Source organism: Corvus kubaryi, unplaced genomic scaffold (genome assembly GCF_017639235.1).
Source record: "Corvus kubaryi isolate FWS band 111438036 unplaced genomic scaffold, C.kubaryi_AGA036_p1.0 69, whole genome shotgun sequence".
Classification (NCBI taxonomy): Eukaryota; Metazoa; Chordata; class Aves; order Passeriformes; family Corvidae; genus Corvus; species Corvus kubaryi.
In genome coordinates this window covers 5,665,192-5,689,518 of record NW_024582057.1, presented here as the reverse complement: position 1 = coordinate 5,689,518, position 24,327 = coordinate 5,665,192, and the positions used below count along the sequence as shown (strand labels likewise).

The 24,327-nt window shown below is 38.5% G+C and overlaps 1 protein-coding gene across 1 annotated transcript in view; it reads right to left on the bottom strand.

Moving 5' to 3' along the window:
- Positions 1 to 11,041: 11,041 nt before the first annotated feature.
- LOC121674639 overlaps positions 11,042 to 24,327 on the bottom strand; it is a 164,784-nt gene continuing 151,498 nt past the window's right edge. The window contains exons 20-21 of the mRNA XM_042049144.1: positions 17,907 to 18,051; positions 11,042 to 13,979 (exon numbers count right to left, since the gene is read on the bottom strand). Coding sequence (XP_041905078.1) covers positions 13,957 to 13,979; positions 17,907 to 18,051 — 168 coding nt within the window. The 3' untranslated portion in view covers positions 11,042 to 13,956. The remainder of the gene's footprint in view (positions 13,980 to 17,906; positions 18,052 to 24,327) is intronic.

Sequence of the window (24,327 nt, the reverse complement as noted above, 5' to 3'; positions counted from 1 at the left end):
GTTCCAGCAGATCATATGGATAGTCTTAACTAAAGCTTAACTATGTAGAAACCAAAGCCACACAGTAATACTCATACCACAGTTGTAAGTGCATTTGGTCCCAGTGTTGTAAACTAAAATGTTAGTGGAAGCACAGTTCAAAAATGGTTAAAAATAGGAAAAGTGTTCTCCCACTATCATTCAATAAGAGGCAGTAAACTGCAGTGTGTTAAACAACATGAAGTCTAAATGCTAGAATAAATTCACACACATACACACAAAAAAAAGTTAACAAAATATCTGCAGGCAAAGGCATAAATAAGCCATGCCCCAGGAATTAAACACGTGCAAGTATATGAACCCACCCATTCTTAGACTGAGCAGTGACTTACCAAGTCTTCATGTGAATGTTGCACTAAACAAGAAAAGGATGGCAGAGTCAATGCCACAATATATTTATATATGCCATTTATATATGTGCTCTCAGACTGGAGCTGGATTGTTCCTGCAAGGGCATGGAGGCAGAGCTATTGCCCTGCCTTCAATGCCCTGTATAAATCTAAGTCTGTTGCTTGAAGCCTCAGAACCTGCAGCTGATCATTGCCCAGTACAGCAAGTTACTTCCTCAATGGGTTACATCCAAGGATGTTCAGCACTGCTGAATGCAATCACATGAGAAAAGACGAACAAGTGAAAGACATATACTTAATCTAACCAGTGTTCATGAACAGCAATGAGATTCATTCCAACGCTGGTAATTCTTAAATCAAGACCTCTGATAGCATATATGAATGCAGACTAAGGGAAGGCAGAAAGGATTCTCTCTCTAAAGCACATCTGGTCTCACAAGTTAAGGAGGGGTAGAGAGCAGCATGGGGAAGACTATGAAATTTTTATCCAGTCCAGGCTTTGTTTCCTCATAAAGCAGACGCTTTCAGATCCCACAAATTAGAACTGCAGAGTCAGCAGCACTGAGTGAACTCATTGCCTAATTATAAGTTCCTCCTTATCAGAAAACATTGGTTTTGTTACATTTTGAGATGAGTAGAGGTAAAATTCCTGATATTGTGTGTATATGTTGCCAAGGAAGTTTCATGTACTGATTGTACATGTAAGAGATTTCTCTCAGTAAGCAAAGTTCACAGGGGCCATATTCACATATCCATCCCAGTGTAATTCCCAAATGGCTTTGTGAAGGTCTGAAGAAGCAAAGGAGTAAATAAACTCGTTCTCTGTCAGATTTACAGCTGTGTCTTCAAGAAGGTCTGCCTTGATTGCTGTCTGTCTCTGTCATTCCCAGGTGGGTTCACACAGAAATCCTTAAATGATGTCAAGAGCAGAGGGAGCTAGAGCAGTGACATATATTGGCTCTCAAATTATTGGGAGATATCTTGATTTTATTTCATCTGGCACCAGGAGTCACTCTTCTGTTCAGCACAGAGAAACACAGCACAATATGTCCTCACAAGGGAAAGGTGAAAAGAAATTTTATTATCTTGGAGCATCAGGTGCTCATTATAGCCAACAATTAGAAAATCTCAGGTGCTAACAATGCTTATTCAAGCCTTCTGATACTACACATTGTTACATAGGAAATACAGCAAATATCAGGTGTGACAATGCCAAGATTTGGGTTTCTCAACTGAGCTCAAATTAAAAAATCAAAAACAAACAAAAAAACCTCAAAACGAATGAACAAAACCAAAAACCACAAACAAATGAAAACAAAAGGCAATGACAACAAAAAACCAATCCACACCAAAAAAAAGCAACTCTTCCCCTATCACTTGGCACATCCAGGTTAGGAAAGAAGAAGGTATGACCCAAGCATACATATTTACTTTTAGAAAGGTTAATTCAGTGGATTTAAGTGTAGGTGATCTTAATGTTTTGCTTGCAATCCCTATGTAACAAGTTGGCAAGACATTTTTGACCATTTTAAGTAGACTTTGAGCCTTAGAAGGCACTTGCTATGTTTACAAATATGGACTAATGTTTTGCATATTGTATATTTTAGATAGGTTTTGAGCACAAAAAATCCCTGTAGCACAGGGATTTAGTTACAGTTTTGCCACTCAAGATTCTGTGGAACAATTTTAGGTAGTTCCTTCAGAAGGAACACAACTATTGCAGCACAGATATACCTTTTGCTGGTTTTGGTTGATCAAACCTAGCCCAAGAGCACAAAGGGCCCAGGGGAAGCTAATGGAAATATTCCCTCTGTCTTCTGTGGTCACTGTGTTAGGCTCTGTGTGCTTTTACTGTTTCATGATTACCTACTAGTCAATGATACTGGTCAAAAATACTGGTATTTTAGTCTCATTCCCCAAAATTAGGACACTCAGTCCTTCTCCCATTTAGTATTTTGGTCCAGAGTGCTCTAGGAAAAAAGAATGAATTATCATCCTACCTTTAGGGATGCATAGAACAGTAGGACAAGACAGAAAAGCCTGCACTGGCAATATTTCAGCTGTACTTGCATGGTGGATAAAGAGAGTCCTTTTATTTTTGCGTATGTTCATAAGAGGCCAGAAAAAACAATGCAATCTTTGGCATTACAGTGTAAGTCCTTCAGGAAGTGTTCTAGATATGCCCAGATGGGTATGTGGACTTGCTTTAAAATTAGATACACTGATCTTTTCATGATTCTGTTTAAGGTCAGAATAAATTTCTTTTTCATTGTTTTTAAACAATGGAAGAACATTTTCATTTATCTCTTCACTGCACTGACTTCCTCTAAGACCATTATTGAATAAACAAAAAAAATTACCTTGTATTCCTTCAGTTCCTGCTCAGTAAGCTCAAGAAGTTTCAACTATCAGGATCCCATTTTTCATCTAGGAACCCACACATCCAGAGAATTGTTGGTCTCTGTCTCTTCTTTTTTTTCATTTTCATGGGATCTGGAGAAAAAATGGCTTTTCTCAGAATATTACACCAGCAGCCCTATCTTGTTTGTCTTAATCACCAAAGAAGTTTATCTCTGCCTCAGTTGCTTGAGTAATAACTGATTATTTTCCTGAGTGAGGTGAAGGGGATCACATCCTACAATATTGTCATACCCCTTTTCTTTGGTTGCCATGCAGCGCTCGTGACAGCTCCCTGGTGTAGATGGTCAAAGTTCCAGCTGATTTTAGAGAGAGCAGTGTTTCATCCAAGGTTGTACAGTGAAATGCACATCCAGGTGTCAGGCACTGTGGGCATTCACTACTCCACAGTTTGAAATAACTCTTTCTATACTTTGCACTCTGTAAACTTCAGCCTGATCAAAGGCAACTTTGGCCCTAAGGCCCTGAACCCACTTACTCATGTCTCTCTAGATCTCACTTCTCTTGGCCTTGCTTCTCTTGTATTTAAGTTCTTGGTGTTGTAGTCAGGATTGCGTTGCATTTTTTCTGTCAGGTCCAATGTCTGGGCAGAAAGCTGATCTGGGACTGGTGAAGGAAGGATTTGGCACCTCTTTCTGTAAAGCACTGGGGTATCCGGAGGGTTTTTGATGGAAAATGAAATTCTGTTCAATGGCATTCTGGGGTAGCAGATAAAACATAATTTGGTCCTGGGATACCTACAGTATAGAAGAACCTAAAAAAAACTGTGAGGATTTCAATGATAGAAAAAGTATAATATTTTAACAGAAATTGTTCTTGTACTGTCATGAACAGCCTCATTAGTTTTTCTGTGATAATTAGCTGTAACTGTTTAAAAATTATTAGTTGTATTGAAACAAAGACTTTTGAAAGAGAACCAGCATGAATACTTATTGTTAGTGAATTAATTCAGAAAAGCCTTGATTAAGCAATATACACCTAATTTCACAAAAAAATGCTGAATTTTTTCCCTGAAGATTAACTGTGAATTCCATTAATATGAAGAAAGTTATCTCTGAATATCAATTAGGGCTTTGAGAAAGTATACTCTTGTGCTGTGTTAGTCTGAGTCACATATGCAGAGGACCCAAAAAGAGTGGAGTTAATGGCTTCAGCTTGTCTTTGTGTAGGTAGGACCTATGTTAAGGCTCAGGAGTGTCTGTGATCCCCAGTTACCTCTGGCAGGTCACTTTGTGCTTGACATCTGGAGCACAGAAGGAGCAGTAGCTGAAAAGCTCCTGCCGAAGGCAGCTGCACCAATAGGTTGATTTTTCTCAGGTCTTGCCCATTTTGTGGTCACTTGTGCCCCAGATGCTACAGAATTAGTACAGTCCCTTTGTGTGGCCAGCACATGTTCCTCCAAAGCCTCAGGGAGTCAGCAAGCACGGCAGCATGGGAGGATGAGGATGGGCTAGCCCCAAAAGCAGGAAGGCACCTGCCCAGCTGCACACCAAGCTCCCCTAGATGAGAGATTCTGTGACTCTGTGCAGCATTGTCACTGCTGGAGCCTCCACCACTGCCATGAACACTCAACCACTGCCATGACCCCCCCATGAAAGCAGCCAGGCAGTCTGTGGTGCACCACCAGAACCCCAGGACACGTCCCATATGGCACCACCCCTGCTGGCTGTCCCTTGCTCTCCTTGCACCCTGGCATCAAGTTGGCTGTGTCTCTGGGTGCCCTTTGTGAGGCTTTCTCACAACCAGTGTGCATGAGAAGGGCAACAAAGTGAGGACTTTCATGGGTTAATTGCTCAGCTGTCTGTGTTTCACAGCAAAGGCTAGGGTTATTGTGTCTGAGTCTCTTACCCAGGTAAAATAACACTCAAACATTTCTTCCAAAGCAACCCTTGGCTGCCTAATGAATCAGGATATTCAAAAGACATAGCTTCAATTTTATTATAAAAACAAAATAATATAAAATTGTGAAAAGGATATGATACAAAAATGTGTAAGACAGATTTGCAATTAATTCTCCTTTTTCTTCCCTGGAATTCAAACATACCTCTTAGAACAAATGGGCTGAGGCTTGGGACAGTAATAAATCTTTGATTTTAATATAATTTTGAAAGAATCACACATCTCTAAAAGATTAGGGAAATATAACTTTATTTTAATGCGAGTAGTATTTTACTGGACCCTGGCAGGGTATAAGAGAAATTATCATTTTCTCATTAGTCTAACTGCCAGCTAGCTCTTCTTACTTTCCTTTTCTTCACAATGGAGGGTGTCTCAGATAAAATGCTACTTAATCAAATTAAGAGGGAGTAGATTTCTAAAGAATGAGTTTCAGAAGGAATCAGGCCAGAAACTTAGCATGTTCAACACTTCAAATGCTTTTTCAAGTTCCAGGCTTCAGTGGTATTTAATTGTTTTCTTGGGTCAGGTCGTAATAGTTTGGCTTTCAGATTAAAGCAGGGAAAATTTTTATGAGACAAAAAGGTGCCATCAAATGGATTTATGAAAATATAGACAAGTTGTTGAACTTCTTGTCAAAATAATTTCTTTCAAGAAATTCAGCGCTGTCAGTGCATTCATTTTGTAATTAAATGTTTTGACAATTCAGGTTGAAACAATCATTTGTTTGAAAATTCCTTTTTGCTATACAGTTGTGAAGTGTGAAATCAAAACCACATCTGACTTGATTCTTTTCTAATCAATTGTTCAAAATAACTGAGTTTCATGCCAAACTGAAATAATTCCTTTTTGAGCTGTCAGAACTGCTGATGAACGCAAAAAAAGGAAGGAGCTGGAATAAAAGCAGTTTGTGTACAGAACTCAAAATCTGTGGGCTACAAATAGAAGATCCTTCATGGATAGTCTATTATAAGTTTGGTTATTCAATTGTCATCTGCAGTTGTGTTAACTGCTGTGAACGCAGAGTAACTATACAGTCCATTTTAGTATGTATATTGAAAACAATACTTAATTACTTCAACCAGGACACATTCATCTGCTAGAAAGAACTGTCTAGTTGTTAGTCACTTGTGACTAATCCTTCATTTTTGTATGATGCTCACTGTAAAAACTCCCACAGGGACCACCTGTTGCGTCAGGCTCTGTACAAATCAGGATTGTGAGATATCACAGCCTGGTCCAGATCTGCTAGCTGCTTTGTTGCAATGGGATCCCACCGCAGTGTCCAGCATGTTACAAAAGACTGGAGTAGGAACTAGATCCAGACCATTCAGAAACCCTCTCCAGAGGCAGACCCTTCCTTCCCTCCTTTTCCTCAACACAAACCTCTCTTTGTGATAGGCTCCTGGTAATGATCTACCACAAAGTTCTCGGCCCAAAGCTTTAGAAGGCACGACAGCATTTGGGCCTCAGGACAGCAACTGAACACAAGCTGAATTCCAGGGTGGAGGAGATGCATTCTTGTAGGGCAACTCAAATGTGAGATTCTCAATGTCGATCTCCAAGGATTGGTAACCATCCTGGTTTGGTAACACCAAATCTTGGAAGAGATATGGCGATAGTGCTCTGTACTTATGCTGCTGCAGAAAAACCTCGGGCTAGACACAGATGCACAGGTCTCAGACTGTCTGTGTCAGATATGACAGATCTGCCATACCAGAATCCTACCCATCCTTGCTTGTTTGTCCCCCAGGTATGTTTTTTAGGGACAGCATGATAGTAAAATACAGAGATGAAGGTGTATCACACACCCTCCTGTCTCCTCAAGGGTAGAACAACTGTGTAGACCTATGGTAAACATCATGAGGCTTAGAGCAGTTCCCCTCAGACTGATCTCACCTCCCATGTTCAAGTCCTTCATGGAGACTCAAGGTCTCACTTCTCACTTTCAAGTCCGTTAAGGAGAGCAGGTTCCATTTGCACTTACTCAGAGTGATATGATTCTGGCAAAAAAGACAACTTTCTCACATGAAGAAGCACATCTGTTTGAAATGGTTCCTAACCCTTCTTTGGGAAACAGGTCAGCTAGGGAAAACCTTGTCTGCTCTCTGGTGGGACATTGAGGTGAGGGCATGGGGAACGAGGCATTAAGGGGAAGAGGTATATCCACAGTTAACAGTCCTTTTCTCAAGCTGAGTTCCTGAAGAGAAAGACAGCAAAATTAATGAGAATAGAGCTTTGCTTTGCTCTTTCACAGATCTGTGATTCAGAGGGTGTAATGTGAAAATGTGTGATTTTCTTCTGAAGGGACAGCTATGGCATATGTGATATACATGAAAACCACTAGAATCTTGCAACAGCCTCTGAAAGCTCATCCATCTCCATTTACCAATTTTCTCCCTTCTTCTGCCCCATATAGCATAATCAGATTGCCAAGTGTCTAAGGGGAGGTGCCAAATACGTTGAAATAAGTACTTCCATAGGGAAAGAGTTTGTGTTTTTAAAGCATTTCAAGAGATGGCTTTATTCCTTTTTTTTCCTTAAGTAATATCAATTGAGTAATGAACATGAAGTGGAATTAGCTGAGATAAATGTGATACAGACCAAAAAAAAAAAAAAAATTGAACAGAAAATTGGACAGAAGGGTTTCTGAAACTAGCCATACAGAAATGAAGAAAGTCATGTAACCAAGAGCAACATACTGCAGATTTTTGTTCTAATTGTTAAAAAATGTTCCCTCCCACTCTTGGAACTTCCAGTCCAAGTTTAAGCCTGAAGCAAATTTTTACAGTAAAGTTATAAATCCATAAAACCAGAGGTTTATAATGGAAACACTGGCACAATTCTAACTAAAGTGTTGTGCCATGGGGTGCCTCTATAATAAAAAAAGAGTCTCTGAGCTTGTATGCCAGCCAGAAATCTAGCAACACCCAAAAAAAATGGACAGAAGTAGAAGAGACATCAGCAATACCATTTCTGAGATAAAGAAAGCACACGAAGTCCTATGGAGTAAAGGGTTACAAACAAACAATTTGTCACAGCTTTGAATAAATACAGAATGGGAACCACACTTTGAGAAAATGATGGGTTATTAAGGTATGGAATTTAATATCATTGTCAATCTATAAAACTTTTACAACCTAGTCTTATTTGCACAGAGATTACATCCCCAAAGCTCAGTGCCAAAGACACATGTTAATAAGCTCACAACTTTTAATTAAGCAATATGTATAAGTAGATTCCCATTAAGCCGTGATTTGTGGGCTAGTTCATTACAGTGGGTTCCAGCCACCAGACACATATTCAATACAAATCAAGCAGCCTGCATATTATCCAGCTTAATGTGAGCCTACTTGGGATATTTTATCACCAGTTCAGATTGGTGGTTCAGAGAACTATATTTTTTTCTAAGACTTGGGGCAGCGACCAGAACCTTATAATGACCCCATGTTGTTTTCTTAATGAAACTATCCATCTGAATTGTTTAGTTGCAACTGGTAATTAATCACACAGTTAATCATAGTTCTGTTATATACAACATGTATATGACATTCAGCCAGAACACATTTTCTCTCATTTAAATTAAATGTGTAAACTAAGGCACAAAAGAAGGAAATATGGATACTAACGAATGCAACAATAAAAAAAATTCACACATTTTACTCCAAAGAGAGTGATGACATTTTCCAGGTCTTGGAATAGCTCTCTTTTGAGTTCCTGAATTATGCTAAAATTTCTGCCCCCAGTTTGTGACATGGTGTCAAGTGGAATTTTTTCAATCAGCTTTACTCATGACAGTGTGGCATGCCATTTCACATTTTTCTTGCTTAGATGGATTTCCCATTGATTACATCAGCAGTGAGGATTGTACAGCAATTTGATGCAACAGTCTTAAAAGTAAGATGGATATCCTGCAATATTTAACACTTTTTTATTTTTTGCAGGAGTTATTAGTTCATGGATCATTGGATGATCATCTAGGAGAAATTATTACAGTCAGATATTTGGAAAATAATACTTTATCATAGCATTTTCTTTTGGTATTCCTTCCATAACAATAAGTGGATGAATTAACTTTGCTACACATTTACAGTTATCAAGAGTGACAATTGTTTTTAACAGCCCTTTGAGTAAGGATTCTACTGTATTTCACTGTAAGGAAATACGCATTTTATTTACCGACTGACCTTTTCTCTGTAACCTCTCTTTAGCCCTCATAAAACATACACAAAATATTTAGGGTTGATTTTTTTTTTGGTTTATATTTTCTATATTGCTACTGAAATATTCTCTAAACGACCAATCTTAGATAACGTAATGATACTACTAAGAGCTTTCCAGTATTTATTTAGAAAGCAGAATTTGCCATTGAGCTCCAGGTTCATCTTATTCAGTATCTTTCTAACACCAGCAGCTTAGCCATGAGGTTTTATGAAACCAGGGAGGCAATAAGACCCAGTAGAGGAGACTCCAGGATGAAAGAGAAAAGAGTGAGCTCCTGAGAAGATGTGAACTACAAATCAAGAAGACAAGGAGAAGAGAAAGATCATAATTAGCCATAGCTCTAAATGTAACAAGAAGAATTTTTCAATCAATATGGTAAGCTGCTTGTAGCCAATTAAAAGACTGTAAAGTAGGGACAATGCCATATGTAGATTAGGCTAGTCTCGTAAAAAGAGCCTTGAAGCAGTGTTGCATAGTTCATGAATTGATTTTCCTCAAAGGCCGGAGAAAAAGGAGCTGCAATAACCCAGTCCTATAGTAACAAAAGTGATACCTCAGAAAACACATTTCAGTGGCAAATGAGTCAGAGGAGTTTTACACATCCTTTTTATACCAAACTTTTGCCTCACCTAACCATCTTTCCTAAGACGATGCTCGTGCAAAACTATAATGGAGAGGATTTGGGGGTTGGGGTTTTTTTATGATTACACTATTTCTGAATAAACTAAAGCAATGCAGACCTGGGAGAACCTGTGCCGCTGCTTTCAGCTTTAATTCGCCCCTGAATCCTAGCACTTTGCCTTTGCCAACTCTATGGGATATTGCAGCATATGGAGGAGTGAGGAAACTACTACATTTGCCAGAAGCTAAAGTGTTAAAAACAGTCTCCTGCAGAGGAAGCGTGGAGTCAAGGAAAACACCCAGACATATAGCTGTTGAGACAGGAGCAACATTACAGCCATTAAAATCAAATGTCAAAGAAGGAACAATGCCTATTAGCTTTTAGAAACCAAAAATGAACAGTTCAGCTTTATCAAACAAATGGGTTGCACTATCCAATTACTAACTTCTGATAAGCACCATGTCAATTTTGAAATTGTACTGCTGAGTCCATGGAGAAGAAAAAATAAATCTGAGTTATCCGCATAACAAGGATAAAAGGAAGCCAAACTGCTACAATCCTGACCTAATTACCCAGGCAAATCACTCCCCTTTCTGGAACCTTGTAGAGCCGGTAGAAACACTGCAGTATTAGCTGACAAAGCTCTGACCTTGCATGAAGCCCCTTTTCTCTCCTCTTCATGTCCCATCTGATCAGAAGCCTTGAGAACTCCTCTGACTGGGTCCCTCACCCAAAGCAGTATCTATCGCAGCATCTTTGTATTGCATCCTACCCAGGAGCATAAAATCTGGGACTGAGTATGGCTCTGTTGAGTGGGCTTTGGAAGTCTGCAGCCTGCAGAGTGGATGTGACTCCTTATCCAGCACACAGAATTTTGCACGGCTTCACAGAGCAGCTGGCACAGGTACTAGAGGAAACTACTATCCTATTTGCTTCTTAAGGCTGGTGTCCATTGTGTTCAGGGAACATACAGAGGCTTCCATTCCTTCTTCAGTGTTGTTAAGTCTGAAGCTGGTTGGCAACTCCCATTTTAGTGCTATTTTTTACCCCAAGGTACGTGAGTGGTAAATTAGGCACGGGTTGAGTTTCTCAGCAGTAGAGTATATAATTGAAAGGATAATGAGAATAATAATAAAAAAACCTCATAAATTACATTTTATGTAATGTAATATGCACACACTTCCTGCTTTCTTTTTCATCTCAGTCTAAAATGAGCATTAAAGTCCATGTTTCATCGTCAGCTGGTGGGCTGTCTGTAAGGACTCCTAACTCAAGGTCTGTCTTATCACTCACAACATTCATAATCAAATAAGAAACACAGAATTTCCAAACAAACCTTTAAACCAGACACACACACAGGGGGCAGAAATCCACTTCAGTCACAGTTGCGTTGGATGAGGGAATGACAGCATCACTCCCACCTGTCCTCACCACCCTTCTCTCAGAGATGACTGCACTCAGAACTGCTGGTAGAGTTGCTTGTGTGAATGCTCTCACACCTGCTTTGGCTAAACGTGGCCCTGTGAAGCTTGAGCAGCTGGAGCAGAAGGTATTTGCTGCTCAATCTGAAATGGGTGAGGGAAAGCTCCCATGGGAGCTTCTCCTGCATGAAAAAGCAGCTGTAGATGATCTCTTCAGGTGGCACAGCTGTGCTCAAAGGAGAGCATGTGTCCACAACAATAGCAAGGATAGAAGAGGAAAGCTAGAAATTAGTAACCTGAATGCAACATCTCTCAATCTGTGCTCACTGTTTTCTTTTGGACCAAGCCATGCCTGTATTGGCTCTTTTGACACCGTTTCTAAAATCCCTCAGGCTGTCAGAGGGGCAGAGACGAGCCTTCACCTTATACATTCAGCTCCAGACTCAGGTAAAATGTTGCATTCCTGATAAGGTAGATACATGTGCATAAGGCCATTAGTTCATAGTGAAAAGTCAGCATTTAAGTGTTCTTGGTAGGCCAATGTAACATGGTAAGATTTTCAGTGCTTGAAAAAGAGCAGGGGGGAGAAGGGGGAGCAGAGGAGAATAGGGGGCTGCAACCCATTCCTGTCCACCACTTGTTAATGAAAAAAATCATGTGTTGAGACAATTAAAAAATTTAGCCTTTTTCCTCTCTAACTTGAAAGATATTATGAAAAAAGTAATGCATGTTGTCTGATAGTTCAGAGACTGTCTAATATATTCACAGATAATATCTGTGGAAAAAAGACAAAAGCCTTTTAACAGTGATTTTTTATTCCAAGATAGAAAATAAAGACTTCAACAGCATCAACAACAGACTAAACTTTTGAAAGGTTTAAAATACAGAGCCCTTGCCACTGAAATCTGTCCTCCTCTCATTCTGTACACATGAGCACACACATACATGCATATTCTTGCACAGATTTTAGACACAATCACAGCTGTCTGCTGCTCCAAATTCACTGTGAATGGTGACTTTCTAAAATTCATCTGAAATAAGAAGAGAAAAAAATCCTTTCTTTTTTTTTCATTTTTATTATTTTATTATGTAAGGACTCCGTGCCTTTGAAGTAGGAGGCCATTATAAATATGTCGTAGTGCAGATGAAGAAGTTTTCCAATTTCATTAACAAGTAGCAAGATCTGTGCATATATCTCCCACACAGAATGTTTTAGAAATATGCCCTATTATGTCTAGTTAAGTCACCCTTGTGTCATTATTTCCTATTAGTGTATATGACAGGAGTGGCATACCCAGGAAAGATGCATCAGAACCATTACGTGCCAGCCAGGAAAATGAAAAAAGAAATTCTATGTTTCAAAAACTACATTAATTATACTGTCCTCAAATATTTTGAGAAGGAAAGGTTCTATTGGTAAAAAAAAAAAAAGGTCTGTTGTTTTAAGGTTTAAGGAAGTACTTTGAATAAAGTTCTAGTAAAACAGAAAAAAAAAGGCCAATTTTGGAGTGTATATTTAAGTAGAAAAAGACAGGGAAATGAGAATGAAAAATCTACTGCATGAAGAGAAGAAAGCATTGCTTAAATGCCTTGTTTTTTAACATATATTTTTTAAAAATGATACATTTTATTTTTCAAAGGAAACTTTTTAAAATAGGTCTATATTTTGCAAAACACTACTTTCAGGTCTAATATCATTATCCTACACTATTAATGGAAAGACTTCTGCTGTATAACGCTACACTGATTTCACCAAAATGTTAAGCACACATTAAGCAAAAGTGGAAAGAGTACCTGTTTTGGGAAGATCACATAATTTCCACAGAACCCCAGAAATGTAGGGCCAGAAGAAAACTCAAAACACCTCCACCCATCATTTGTAGTAAAAACAGATTAACTACATCACTTCCTATATGTTTCTCTTTATTGCTGAGTTGACCTTGATTAGACATCAGTTGCCCACCAAGCTGCTCCATAGCAGGATGGGGGGGAGAAAATAAGATGGAAAAAAAACCCTCATGGGTCAAGATAAAGGTAGTTCAATAAATTGGAAGCAAAGGGAAACAAAAGATTTTATTCCCATCAGCAGGCAATGTCTGGCCACTTCTCAGGAAGCAGAGCTTCAGTACTTGCAGCAGTTGCTCCGGAACACTAATGTCATAAATAATGAATGCCACCCTGTTGTCCTCCTTTCTCTTAGCTGTTAGTGCTGAGCAGGTGCCATATGGTATGGAATACCCTTTTGGTCTGTTTTAGTCAGCTGTCTTGGCTGTGTCCCCTCCCATCTCGCTGCCCATCCCCAGCCTACTGGTGAGGGGGAGAATGCTGGAGAGAGAATGTGACCGTGTCCCAGCAATGGCCATAACACTGGCATGGCAGCAGCACCTTTCCAGCTGCCAATAAAAAGGACAGCACTGTGAGGACTGCCATAGGAAAATGAACTCCATGTCAGCCAAACTCAATACACTTTACAAAGAAAACAGCTTTCAAACTTAGTCATAAGAGAAACTCAAAACTGAATTCCCCAAAGAATGACACTACATGGAAAATGAAGGTCTCAAAATAGCTTCATGCATAGGCTCATTGATCTTGTAATTTTTATATCTGAAATGTAATTTTCTCTCCTTCTAACATTTGATCTGGATAGTGAAGATGCATCTGTTGTTCAGACTTTGGACCATCTCCTGCATGTGTCATTTCCAAGAATTTTGTTGTGTAGCTCCTGACAAGTGACTCCTGTTTAGGAGGAGGCAGTGGCTTAGGAATGGTTTGAGACTCAGAAATGTTTATGACTTCTCACATCTTCCACGTCTTCAGACAACAGATTTGATTGTCTTCCAACACCCATTGCCATGGAGGAAAAAATGTTGCTACGTGATACAAAGGTAGCCCTCAATGTCAAAACCTCTTGTGCTGTAAATTCTCACATCTCCATTGTCTTTGAGCAGCCAAGAAGTACCTTTGCTGAAGATCAGGCTCCCCATCTTTAGATTACTGGATAATAATATCCTATCAAGGAGATATAAGAGGGAATCAGAAAAGCTCATCAAAATGTTCGGTGACATGGCAGCAGATTTATGAGAAAAAAAAATGTCATTATAAAGAAGAAAAAAAAAAGGAAAGGTCATATTCATTAGTAAGAAAGGAAGACCTAAAGAAAGTACAGGAAATTATAGATCTACCAGTACTTTGGAGTTTTGTTGTTAAGAGAGAGGGAGGATTTCTTAGCACGTTTATTAAAATGAGGTACTACTTCTCTTTACTTTTACATTTTCAATCTTTTTATTATCATAGCAATACATCTTCTAACTGCTTCCTTAAGCATTACAGTGGATTTATTTAATAAAACTGAGGACTGAGCATCACTGAAAATACTGTTTCCAATGGAATACTCTCATGCTGTGATTGGTGAAGTGCTAAGTAATTTGCATTTAATGCTAGCACATACCACTTAGCATTATATTTAACTAAATGATGAAAATCACTCATTTTTCATCCCCTTGCTTAACTGGTGCTCTGTACTGTACTGTGAGCCTAGTGATCTACTGTACTGTGAGCCTAGCTCCAGATATATTCTAATAGACCCTGCTCTCCAATCTACAACAAGCATTTTAATTTTTAATTCATAGTTATGTCTTTATCCTTTAATAGAACAGAACTACAGATGGGGAGTATGTTTTAGATAATAAGAGCACAGTAGGTACCCAGGGAAACTACACCACTAAAAGGATTCTTTATTTACACTTTTCAGTAATGACTACATATATATAGCTACACAGGAGAAAATTGTTGCAAAGGAACACTGCGTAGACAGGCAATTACTATCCAGCTATAACTGAGCATTATGGATGATGCTGCTGATAAGAGCACTTCAGAAAACAATTTCAAAGCCAATACCACCCACTGCATATTGACCAACAAACATGGGAACTCATAGGATGCAAGTAATCAATATTAATAGGTAAGATGCTACATTTAAAAAAAAAATTTAGGTAAATTTACCTAATATTTAAACATAGTTTAAATTCAGCTTTCACAAATATGTAATGTACAGAACTGTACATCCTAGATCAAATGAAAGTAAGTGGAGACATTCCAATATAACTGGAGGAATAAAAGTAGTCAGTGAAGTCCTTCATGCTGAACAAAGTTTCAGTACTAGATCCACATTTGTTAGAAAAATCAACACAGTCCTATCAGAATCAAGCTATGGTGGTTCCACGGTTCCACACATAAAGTCAGTCCTACCAATCAGACTAAATTCCAACACTGTATTACCAACACTGAAGTCAAAATCTCACAGAACCAGACTGGGATATCTTAACTCAGTGGTGAGAAACCCAGGGGATCCCAAAGGGATTTTCACCATTATAGTCAGTCATGTTGAAAGGCAAAACTGAGGCCAAGGAGATGCACATTGTAAGATGCTGCCCACAGCATCTTGGTACTGTTACTCAGAAACTGCAATAGGTTACAGGGTGGCTTCTCTTCAGTTAGTTTCTCTTCCAATGTTATGCAGAAAAGTTTAAAGTGTCAACAGACAAAGCAAACATTAAAAGGCTGTTATGAGAGAGAGAAGTTATCCAAGTAATATCTTATGCAATAAAAGCCACAAAAATCACATAAATTCCTGTAGATATTCAGAAGCTTTTTAATACCACTTCTATCTGGGTGTAAGTCATAAAATAATCACACACATGCACATGCACACAAACTGGAAAAAAAAACAACACGAAGTGGAAACCAAACCATGCACACCCAAATTAAAACTGTGGTCAGGAGTGACATTTAAACCTTTAGATTACTACCTAAGGTCATTTAATATTTATTCAGGTGGATGAGAACTAAAGATAAAAGTAATACTATTAATCAACAGTGCTCAAGATATTGGGTAAGATCTTACAAAGGCAAATGCATTTGAAAAAGTTTTACCATACCAGTGTGAACAAAGGGACAACAGAAAATCATAACATGCTAGAAAAATGTCACTGATTGCTATGTTAATTGATTACAGAATTCTACATAAATGATTCAAAATAGCAGTAAGGTAAATTTCTTCCCATTTCCAGCTTCATTTTCAGGACAAAAAGGGAAGACTGAATCAGGATGCTGACAGTCTGCCCTGTATTTCTCTCTTTGCCTCTGACTTTGATGGCCTTGAGTGAATGATTTCGCTTTCTTACCTGTGTTCCCCTTCCCACCTTCCTCTGTTATCTCTCATAGTTCCTGCCTTTGGGACATGGACAGTTTCTGATACATTTGTATGGAGCCAAATAGAATAGGCACTGATTGGTTCTAAATAAAGAGAACTACCTGGTTCTAACTTTAATACTACTAAGAAAGCACAAACATGACCTCCAGGTTGCTTTAAGCTGCTGTAGCTCACAGGGAAGCAGGTATGGCCACCACGAAAACCTCAGCAAAAACGGTCTCTCGGATCTTGTAAATTTTGCAGCATGTTGGGACTTGGCTACAGAACTGGTAGATGAAGCCATCATTGCTCCTCTTCTGGGCATTCTCACAGTCTTGCAATTACAATAGCATTGTGCTTTGAACAATTACTGAAAACACTGTCAATGTTTTAGTCATGAAACTTGAAAAACAAATCAGCAACATTTTCTCCACCACAGCTAACAGGTACAAGCAAAGCTGAAAAAGCAGAAACAAGTAAACCTGAGAAATCTAGGAATGTCCCACAGCTGGGAAGGGAAAAAAAAGTCATAGGAAATAATTATGTTTGCATGATCCAATCTGTGATCTGATCCCGTGAGTTCACCACACTGCACACTTGTTGAAGCCACAGAGGAGCTACGAAGGGAGCATTCACAGGACAACACTGCATGGGCAGAGATGTGGCCGTCAGAAACGTAAATCCTATCAGGCAGTAGCGATACCATGGATGTGGATCACGATGTAAACAACTCCATGGACCATGTGTTACTGCAGGAACTAGCTCTTGTCAGAGACAATGGGATTTCCTGAAGATTAGAAAAAAGGATGTATAGAAAGAGATGATGCAAAGACACCAATGACAGTGTATGACCTCCCTCCCCCAACAAAAGGGATATAGGAGCAAGAGCCCATACACTAAATTTACCAGTTTTCCTCAAAAAAAGTGTCTTTTGTGCTCATATGAACTTTCCAAGGTTCCTCTGTTACCAAACAAGATTACTGTGAATTTAAGAGTAACATAAGGTGCTTTTAACTGAAATTTACTTCTTAGAGGGCGTTAGAAAACTGACAGTGATAGGACTCAGCTGAGTGCAGAGATCTTGTGCAGCCAGGTACAACAAGCCTGGATAAAGAACAAGAGGAAATTGATATCTCACAATAACAGTGATGCCTAAGGACACCCAGCGTGTTCTGTAGCGCTCTGTCATCAAAGACCCTGATACTACCTTTGGTCAGGAGCAACTTCACTGAAAACTTGACACAGATGTTCCACTCTGCATATACTTCTCTAGGCACTGTGAGGGGGCCAGTGGCTCTCACTACACAGTAGAAAACACAATAAATGTCTGAGAGATTGGGACTTTTGCACTTAGACCAATATGTCCGGAAACATACCTAAATATATATACAATAACTGATTTAAGCCTGCCCCTAGCATACTTTAAATGCTGGTCCCTGTCTAAGTTAGATCGCTCTGGATTGCATTACTGTGTTGAGATTCTGAATGGAAAGTGTGAGACTGTTTGGGTAAAGGACAGCACTTCAGCCTTCAGGACTTTTGCAACAGCTGACTTTTGCAACTACCCAGGGGTGAAGACACATTGGAAAACACAGCTGTGAAATTTCAGCTCTCCCTGATAGCACCCTAGCCTTCCCAAAAGAAACTGTGTTTTAAAATTATTTTCTTTTTTCTATCCCTCCTATCATTTTATATTTAGGTATCAGGATTGTTTTTCAGCCAGGCACAAAAACTGAAAATAATACCTTGCCACCTTGCTGTACTCTTTTTCCTCTCCCTCAGCTCGATACGTGTAGATGTACGCAGCACACTGTCCTTCTCCCTTATGCTCTCCTGGTCTGTGCTCACCTCATTACACAAAAGACTTTCCTCACTAATATCACCAAATGCCTGAAAAACAGAACAGACAAAACCAACATATTATTATGGCAGCGTTCAGTGAAATATCAGAGGGTACACAGATGACTTTGAGTACCCTTCCCCACCCCTCTCTTCTTGCTTTCAAAATATTACAGCTTAGAAGTTTTCATGAGTGTGAAATTTTATTCTGTCATACTAATAACCCAGCTTTGCAGCAGCTTACAGTTTAGCTTTCATGGTTCAGTTCCACTCCTGGGCTTATAACAATTTTTCTAACAGTTCTGCCAAAATATTATAAAGTAAAACTTACTGTAAATGTATTCACTAACACAGATAGAGCAGTGAGATTAACAATTTAAACACATGTGAAATGTGAATTCCCCTAATTTTTCTCACCCTAAATGCTTTAGTAAAACAATCAAATGGGGATTTTTACGCCCATTGCTTTTCATAATTTCTTCTTATGATGTTCTTGACACATGGAGAAGATTTGAGTGAATAAAGAATGTACACTCAAAGAGGAATCATAGCCATGAGGAGGAGATGATGTTATAGGACTGGAAATTGGTTATAAAGCCAAGGCACTGCATCAGATACCACATCACATGTCAGATCCCCAGCTTGTGTCATGTGGGTGGCATTTTGCACAAGAGTGACCTGACTCCAATTGTTTTCATGTTTTGGAATGCCCATATAAGAGAAATTTTTCTCAGATGAATTTGAGTAGAAATCAAATTTCAGACGCTGAGAAGTAACTGAGCTCAGCTCTTTCTAGCTGCTGTTACTCAAATGTTAGCATGAAAAAGCAGGTTGATCCAGTAATACACTAATGTTTTAAAGAATTTTGCTATTCTCAATCTAGTTTAGCACAGCTATAATAAATTTTACAAACACAGATATGTGTAAGGGAATAACCTCTAATTTCTATTGTATTTTTTTGTGTATTCTTATTATCTGTCTGTTGAAGCATCTTACAGTCTTTATTGTATTTCTGGTTTTGATACACTGTGAAGCTAGCAAGTGCTGTTACCTCAGGAACAGAGGGAAACAGGCAACGTAGCAGATATTCCCCACCTCACATGAAAAGCTGAGACTAAATATTGGAGTGGTCTTGTGTATCCTACCGCCTAGGCAAGTTTCTCTGTACCAGACTATTCTTTCTTCTCACCTAGATACCACTTACACAGAACAGCTGCCACTTTCTTTTTAGTTTTATTCTTTCAAACTAGGAGATAGTCCAGTTTTAGGTTGTCCAAAGCTGTTTCTCTCATGGCATAAACAATCATCAGAGCAGGTCAAAAAGAGATACAACATCATGGCAGGACTTCATAGCAACAGTTTTGCACTATAGGAGATATAAAGGGGGCCTACAGCATCAGTGAGCTAATAGAAACAGAAATATTTTTCCAGTTGCAATAATCTGAGAAAAATTTGTGGAAATATCACCAATGTATACCTGGAGTTGCAACCCTAATTCCCCAGAAGCTGGAAAACTAATTTCATTTTATAGAATCATTTAGGTAGATTTGGAAAAGACCTTTAAGATCATTGGGTGCAGCCATAAGCCTAATACTGCCAAGTCCACCACTAAACCATGTTCTCCAGTGCCACATCCACATGCCCTTTAAATGCCTCCAGGGATGGTGACTCAACCACTTTTCTGGGCAGCCTGTTCCAGTCCTTGAAAACCCTTTCAGGCTGTCAAGAAATTTTTCCTAATATCCCATCCATTTCCTTTTGTCCTGTTGCTTGTTACGTGGCAGAAGAGACCAACCCCCACCTGGCTACAACCTCCTTTCAAGCAGTTGTAAAGAGTGGTAAGATCATCCCTGAGCCTCCTTTTCTCCAGGCTACACAACCCCAGCTCCCACCTCTACTCTTTGTAAGACTTGTTTCCATGCAAAAGAAAAGAGGATATAGGGGACATTTAAGAGTTCACTGTAAAAGCCTTTCCTTTGGTGCTGGTTAACACATACCAAGAGCTCTTTCAAACCTGATCGTTCACATACCCAGCATGTCTGACTGAAGCAATTGGAACCTTTGCTACAATTAACGCTATCGTTTACTTGTGTACTTTAAATTGAAGCTTGTATAGATATGTAGGATTTTTAAACTTGATCAGACGTTGTGCAGAGTTATGTTCTTAAATTAAAGTCCAAGTTGTTGTTTCTGAGAGTTACTTAATAGCAGTAACCTTATGGTTAATCAACCATGTAGTAAAGTTCACTGTGCATTTACTGCAGTGTAATTATAAAGTGAGCAAAAATATAATTGATGCATTTTGTCAATCTGTGTAGCTGCAAGGTACTTTTTCAAAGGTTATTTTTTTATTCAGATAAAATAAGTTAATGCTGTTTTGGCAATTATCCTTTGACTTCAGAGATCTTACTGCTGATTCAGGTAAAACTGTGTGATAGATGAATAAGGATTATAAGCATTTAAAAGTACAAAATACCTTCTGCAACAATCAGTGGTTCTGCCCTTGCAGCATAAGATCATCATGAAAATCACTGAAAATACAGCAAATCTTGGTGTTTAAAGTGGGTTGAAACTGAAAGATGTATTTTTTAATACAAAATAACATTTTTAAAGTACCCCTTAATTATCATCACTGCTGTTTGTTATACAGTACAACTAGAGAGCTATGGCAGCATTTTCCCCTTGAGCGCTGGCTCAGACTGAATGGGTGTGCTTGAACTTGCTTCCATTCCTTCTGCGAACAACTGACAGAAACAGTTCTAACTCTTCAGGACTCCAAGCAAAAATAAATGAAAATTTCCATGAACATCATGTATTTGAGTATGTGTTGATTAAGTAGATAACCCTTGCTCCTCACCCTACATTCTCTGCAAGTAAAAAAGAAGCAAGTATAATTTAAAATGGAATATTCATATACAGAACAAGGCTATAATGCTGTAGTTCTGGCATTTCCATAATTTTTCGGTTATCTGAAAGCCAGTGAGTCCTGCTGACAAGGTCCAGTAGTGGACCTGTCTCATTCCTTTCCTAGTTCTCCTATCAGAGCACAGACACCACCATACAAAAGCAGGACATGGCCACTTGAAGGAAATAAATCTTTTTCCACATGACTTTGTGACTTTCTGGGGTACAGAGTATATAGAACCTGAGATCTGTAGAACACTAGGGCAGGGGGAAATGGCCACATGCTGCAAGGCTGCCTCCTGCATTTCCATCCTGTTGCAACATAGTCTTGACTGCAGTTGATAATAGATTAACAATTAATAGACACGGCTTCCATTTAAAACTATACCACAATTTACTGAAAAAAGACAAAGACCTAATCTCGTGCTTGACAGAGAAAACAACATGAAACAGAAGATATGGAGAAATAACTTCTGCTCAGCTGAGACACGTTGTGCTCATCCACTTCATCTGCAGCAGATGGATTGGCTTACCCTCCACAAGGGCAAGGAGCAACAGACTATGTCCATTTCAGGACAGGGTTTACATGTGAGATGAGCTGGATCAATTTAAGAACAAAGCATACAAGCACAAGATTTCTCCAGGAAATCTCTTTTCCTTGTTCTCATCTTTTCGGGGGGATGGAAAGCGCTGCCTGGACAACTAATTTATTTCTTAAACTAATTATCTTTAATCGAATTATAACATTAAAGGAGAAATATATACTGGTAACAGTAACTTAAAACAGCCTGGTTTACTTCTTATTTGCAGTGAAACCAGCTCTATTGCCATGACACTGAACAAAAGGGCTGTAAGTTTGCAGGCTGTACTGATCCGATTGCCTATGTCCATGGCAGTATCCCTTAGCTGACTTGGTAAAATGTATGATTCCCAACTGAACCTCAGTGCATGTTGAGAGAGATCATTCTCCCACTGAATGCAGTTGCAAAGTATTGCTTGTTTTCAATTGGACAGGATTAACCCTCAGAATTAGGCAGGCAGCATGTGGTAAAGCCTATTCAGCCCAGGAGTATGTACACACCTGCATGCATTAATCACTCTTCTGTAGGACAAACCTTTGCTGTTAATCCTTGCTTTTATAGGGATTTCCAGGAGACCAGCTCATGGTTGGTTTAAACTGGCCATGTTTGTGGTTGACCTGACATGATGCTGCTGAAGCCAGCCAAAGTGGGTCAGTTTACACCAAGTAATTACCTTTGCCCAGCCTCTGCCCCAGCCAAAAAGTCCTCATCCACTCCCTACAGCTGACCCAGCTTACAGAAAAGCCAGAGCTGTGCTGTTCCCTCTGGTGAGATGAGGATGAAGTCATGAAGTAGTGTACCAGCCTCAGGTACTGAGCTGAAGCAATCCTCCCTCTTTCTCTCCTCCATAAACCTCTAATGACCACTGAAGTGAGACTCTTTATGAAAACAGCATGTGGGGCTTTTGCAGTAAACGTGGCCAAATTATTCCCTTAATGAAATTAGGGCCAGAAAAAGCTGCACTCACATATATGCATAAACTGTGCTGGAGTCAACTGCATGGTTTATACACACATGGGAAAAAAATAGGGCCCAATATTCATAGCAGCACTGTGTATAAAAAAAGAATTTGTGGAATTAAGAATAAAACATGAGGCAATTTGTTGATTTGCCCAGGGAATATATGAGAGCAACAAATGTGTAGATTATTCTAAGGTTGTTTTTTAGTGTCATTATCAGATCCAAGTACTGTATATAAAAGCATGCGGTCCTTCACATGCTAGAAGTATAGTTTGCTCAAACAATTGTAAAATATTCAGTATTCTTAAGATTAAATATCTGAATATTGCTTCTGAAGGAACAGCTGTCAGCTTAAATCTAAAGTCTAGTTTGTTTACTGGCTGTATTTTATATCTGTTAGAAAATGACACCAAATGGCAATAAAATTGTTGTAAGTATTCTACTGGGGAATATAAATGCCCTTTGGTTACAGTGTACATATCTTTATACATAATTCCAGTATATTTTCCCTAGAATTATGTTAAATATGTAAAAAGCCTTTTCTCATAAAGGTAAAAATGCTAGATGTTTCCAAGCTGTAATTTAGCATTAGTGTCAAGATTGCTTCAGAAAATAAGCTATGGTTACTGTTTCATTCTTTTTAAGTGTCACTCAGCATACCATATCTGATCTTGTATTCAAAATAAACTTAAATGATTTTATTCACTTTTACAGAAGTGCAGGAGGGTTTAGACATAATTTATAGCATATGGATTGATGTAAATAGCTTAAACTAAGTAATTGGCTAGTCACCTACGCTGTCTTATCCTATTACTGCTAGGTACTTTTCAAGCAATTAGGGAAAACAGATCTCTTTTATCCAGTGAGTTTAAATTGGATGAATCCTTGACATTTGTGAAGGCTTATTTGATAGATAAAATCATACTATACAAAAACTTTCTCTACAATGCTGAGGTTTACTAGGCCTATAATAAGAAACTGATTTTTTGTTGAGTTAAAGTAGCTTATCTTTGCCCTTTTAATAAGAAATCAACTCCAGTCAGCAAAAATCAAGATAAAAATCACCCAGTTGGTGTTATCACCATGTAGACAGCAAACACGTACCACTATCATTAACTTTTCTGTGCATGGATTTCAAATACATTTAAAATGTTAAAATTCAATCATTTCCTGTATATTACAATAACATCAGATTAATGAATACCGAAAAGCATGAAAAGTGATTTATTTTGGGAAGGTCATTCCTTGGTTAGCCAACACTTAAATTGAATTACTATAAAGGGGAAATATATTATAGGTAAAAAGGAAAATGGTTTTTACTGCATGTGAATTCTTTTAGTTTTACAATGCTTATGATAAAAAGACTGCACCTACAAGTTTAACCTCTATAATTTTTATGCTGCACATTTAAAAAAAAATCTTATTATTTAACATTTCTAAGGCAATTTATACATGTCACCTTGTACTTAATGTTCCTTTTAAAACAGTTAGTTTTACCTCATCCCTATGAAACCTATAAAACTACTTTTCATACCAGACGTGAAATTTCTAGTTATACCAGGAAAGCTGGACCTCTAATGGGAATACCACACTTAAAGAAATAAGTATTTTAAAGAAGCTATTGCTTAGAGAGACATTTATTCCTAGCTAGTGTACTTCTACACACAGCACTTAAAAACTGGCCTTGCTTACTGGAAAAAAAAAAGAAAAGAAAAGAAAGGTAAGTATTATTAAAGTGAGTTTTGGCTCCTTGGGTAAAATTAGGTTCACACTGAAGTGATTTGCTGAATTAGGGCTATGAAAAAATCTTGCTTTCACTGAAATATAAAAGAGTAGGATGAGGCTGTAAATATGAAGTGAATTTCTTACAAGCATACCAGGA